The 4,056-nt window shown below is 43.9% G+C and overlaps 1 protein-coding gene across 1 annotated transcript in view; it reads right to left on the reverse strand.

The window, feature by feature from the left end:
- Positions 1-676, reverse strand: part of PAX5 (paired box 5) — a 279,650-nt gene extending 278,974 nt beyond the window's left edge. The window contains 1 exon segment of the mRNA XM_006021451.1: positions 571-676. Coding sequence (XP_006021513.1) covers positions 571-616 — 46 coding nt within the window. The 5' untranslated portion in view covers positions 617-676.
- Positions 677-4,056: the final 3,380 nt, after the last annotated feature.

A 4,056-nucleotide genomic window follows, 5' to 3' on the forward strand; every position in this document is an offset into this window, starting at 1 on the left:
ACCGCTGGCTGCAGGCCGGCGTCGCCCCCCCAGAGCCCCGTCTAGCTGCGTGCCTGCGCGAGCCCAGCCTGCAGCCCCGCACCAAATGCAAATTGTTTTCATATGTCTGGCAGCCTCCTCCACACCTAATGCCGCCGAAGGCTGTCAAGCTCCCGAGTAAGTGTTGACTCTTGCTTTGAAAATGGTTAATCTAGATAATCCCTTTGAAGATCCAAAAGATACATCACCAGGCAAACACCATATAATCACTTCAGCCCCCCGATACGTACAGGCACACACCTTCGTGCGGCAGGGGACGATGCCTGCTCTGATTAAGTGTCTGGCTAGCCATTTATACCAAGCCTTGAAACCTCGTCGTGACCGCACCAGTCCTATTTTCTACCCCCCGGGTCTTACATTTGGTACAAAACATAACCCTGAAGTATCACGCGCAGGCACACACAGCTACCCATCTACGCGTACAATCTCTGTAAAAACTACGCGTGTACAACGCACCAGCCCCTCTACACGCAGAGCTCGGCATATAAGATTTATTTACAACTATTTGAAAAACAAGGGGTTGAGTCCTACCTGTTCTGCCAGTCCTTGGAGTCGCGTAGTTTTTCTCTAATTCCATTCTGATTTTTCAGGACTTGGGTGAAATGGACAGAGAAAAAAGTTTCCACTTTTTTTTTTTTTTTTTTTTTTATAAAAAAGTTTCCCCTTTTTTTTTTTTTTTTTTTTGTGAGGGGCTGCTTGCAGGTTGGAATAATTCAACTCTTCCGCTCCCCGTCGAGCTTTTGCAGCTGATCACTGAGCTGAAACTAAACGTTTTAGGTGGAAAAAAAGCCTCCGAAGGAACCGTGAAATGATTAAGGAACTAAAGAGCTTCTCGCCATGTGAGATCATGTCCTGTTCTCTAAAACATCACAAGATGTCCCCAGACGCAGCCAAAAACCAAGAAACTCTGACATCTGTTATAGCAGGAATCAAAGTTTGTTTGCAACCAACTGCCTTAAAGTATTACTTTGGCTGTTTACAGAGCAGTGTGAGGAAGGCGGGGGCAGAGGGACGCCTCTGACTTTACTGAAACAAAAACATTGAAGGGTTTTAATGCAGGTTTGGAGAAATAACAGCGGATAGATGATCAACTTCTTATCACAATCAACTTCCAGAGCACTAAAGGGGCAACACATCCTAAGGGCTGGAGGCAGCAGCTCGCCAAATCTTCCCCCCCACCGCCCCATTTTTAACCTACTCGCTAATTAAGTATTATTATCTCTCCGTTCCTCCGAATATTTCCTCTGAACCTGCAATTTCAGAGGCATGGGATGTAGTTTTGCTTGAGTGTAATAATTGAATGATGCCAAATGGACCAAATCAGAGCCTTGCTAAGGAACGTTTTGTCCCAATTTTGGTTTCTTGCTTTAAGAAGGACCACGTTTCAAAAACACTTCAAATGCCCACGAATTAAAACAAGCACCTTAAAATATATCGTTTTATATTTGTTTTGGGGTTTTTTTAAAGGAAAAAGAAACTGCTGGACTGTTCGAGGGAAAATATTTAATTATAGGGTGTTCTTTAAAATTATATCACAGGAGCAGTAGTAATAATTAGGCGCAGTTTAAGTAAAGACAATGGTCAAAAGGCCTCAAGAATAAAGGAGAACTCGGTTTCAGGCAATCATTTACTTTTTTTTTTTTTTTTGAGACTGCACTCTGGGAAATACTACTTCCATTCCTTTAAAAACCGAAAACGATGGCACTTCAAATACTGTGAATTTGTACCAGTCCAATTTTCCAGCCGAAGTAAACATTCCTCTATGTGTTTTTTTTTTTTGTTTTTCTGGCATGCTTGCATCATGCTTTCCCATATCTGTGTGCACAAGCATGTATTTTGTGTGTGGCTGCAATGCACATGCACACAAATGTAGGCCTTGAAATTGTAATCAGGAAAAGATGTTCATTTTTAACAGAAAATTAAAATATGAGACTCAAAATTATTTTAAATAAAAGCTTTTTTCACTTGACTCTCCTTCACTGTTATAGTAAATGTGATTAATTTTGAAATATTCATGCCTGTCTAAAATCTACTTGTTCCACAAGCCAGCTAAGCCACGCGCACTTTGCTATCTGCCACTGCAGCTCAACTTGGTATCAAAATAGTTTCTTAATCTAGACCCCTTATTTTTTTTTCCCCTGAGTGCAGAATAGGTGGATGCTTCAGTGGATACAGTTTTAGAAAAGCGAAAGCCCCTCTCTGGCATATTTAGTGTGTGGAAAAATAGTGAGAAAGACCGATAGCGATTTAATGGTAAACGATACATTTATGCAAAATGTTCTCGCACCGTGTGAAAGGGAGGTGAAGGTATTTTCTAGTGGACTAAACTCCTACCTGCCTCTATTATGGTTAAAAAGGCAGAAAGTGAATCTTTAAGCTCGAGATTTAACTATATTTAGGGCGGGTGTAGTTTTTTATTTTTTGGGGGGGGGGGGGGAGGGGATACTGCTGCCACTCCACCCTATCTTCAAAGGAGCTCAGGAAGGGAAAAGTTCCTGTGAAGCAGCCATATGAAACCAAAAGAACCAAAAGCACCGAGACGATATTTCTTCTTCGGAAAACACTGCCATTTCTCAATTCTCGCTGCCTGGGTCCCTTTGTTTGTTATTGTGACTGGCTCCAGATGAAACTGTTTGAAAACACGTTGAAAATCCCCTGTCCCTCTGTGCTGGGGGGCTGTGCTCTGCAGACAACCACGTTGTGGAATCGGACGCCCTTCACCCACAAGGAAAGCCTCCGGCTTGAAATCTTTATAAAGGCAAGGGGAAGAAAAAGACAACCTCTTCCTGGCGCAAATCGACACTCCGCAATTCAGGGTGCATTAGGATTTACAAAAACATGCGTCGTCCGAAACGGGCATTTTCTCCTCTTGCCCAAACGACATTGCTAAATGCTTTAAAATCTGTTTCTCAGGCATGTGCACATTACATAATGCAGGCGAGTGTGGGGGAAAGAGCGTGTGTGCCTAGCCACACACATTTCTGTTTGCAAAGGCGTGCACCTGCTTTCTAAACGAGAACAGGAAAAAAAAATACAACCCCCCCACCACCCAACGTTTGATAAAGAAAAATGCCCCACGCCCCTGGAAATCAAAGCATATGTACACACACACACACACACACACACACATTTGTGTGTGTGTATATATATATATATTTGTGTATATATGTGTATGTGTCTATGTGTATATATATATATTTGAATATATATATTTGTATATGTATATGTATGTAGATATATATCTTTGTATATGTATATATATGTGTGTATATATATTTGTATATGTGTGTCTCTCTGTGTGTGTGTATATATGAGTGTGTATCTATGTATACATATATATTTGTATATGTATATATATGTGTGTGTGTCTACGTATATATGTATATCTGTATATCTATATCTATATATCTGCAGCTATAGATATATGGATCTTTGTATTGGGGAGATCTGAGAAATCAGAGCATATGTACATATAGATAGATAGATAGATAGATATGCATTGATTTCCCAGATCTTCCACCCTCAAATACAAAGATCCGGGATTGCTGTTGGAGCCTGGATTCAGGCAATCTTTTTTTTCCCCCACGCTGGATTCTAAGTACGGTTTCAAATCAGATCTTCCCGGGGCAAGTCCAGACGACACCTTGGGTGTTTAAACACCTTCCTGCCCGCCCCGGGCGGCGCGAGTGTTTCTCGCGGCGGGTCGGCTTCTCGGGGCAGGGGAGGCGGAGGCAGGCGGAGGGGAGCGCCCTGCGCCCGGGCGGCTGCTGCCTCAGCTCTTAGTTCCCCTTTCCCCAACGCTCTCGGCTCTCATTTGTTTATATAAAAATAAAGCCCCGCACAGACGCGGTTCCTCGCCCGAAATAAAAGCCCGCGCGGCGGCGCGAGGGGCTTGGCGCCGGCCGACCCAGCGGCTTCCTCGGCCCGCCCGGCGCGGGGGCGAGGACTTGAGTTTCGCTCCCAGGCGGGGCCGAGGGCGCCCCCGTCCCTGTCCCGCGTGTGTGTGGACGCGCTCAC

This window comes from Alligator sinensis, unplaced genomic scaffold (genome assembly GCF_000455745.1).
Source record: "Alligator sinensis unplaced genomic scaffold, ASM45574v1 scaffold434_1, whole genome shotgun sequence".
Lineage (NCBI taxonomy): Eukaryota > Metazoa > Chordata > Crocodylia > Alligatoridae > Alligator > Alligator sinensis.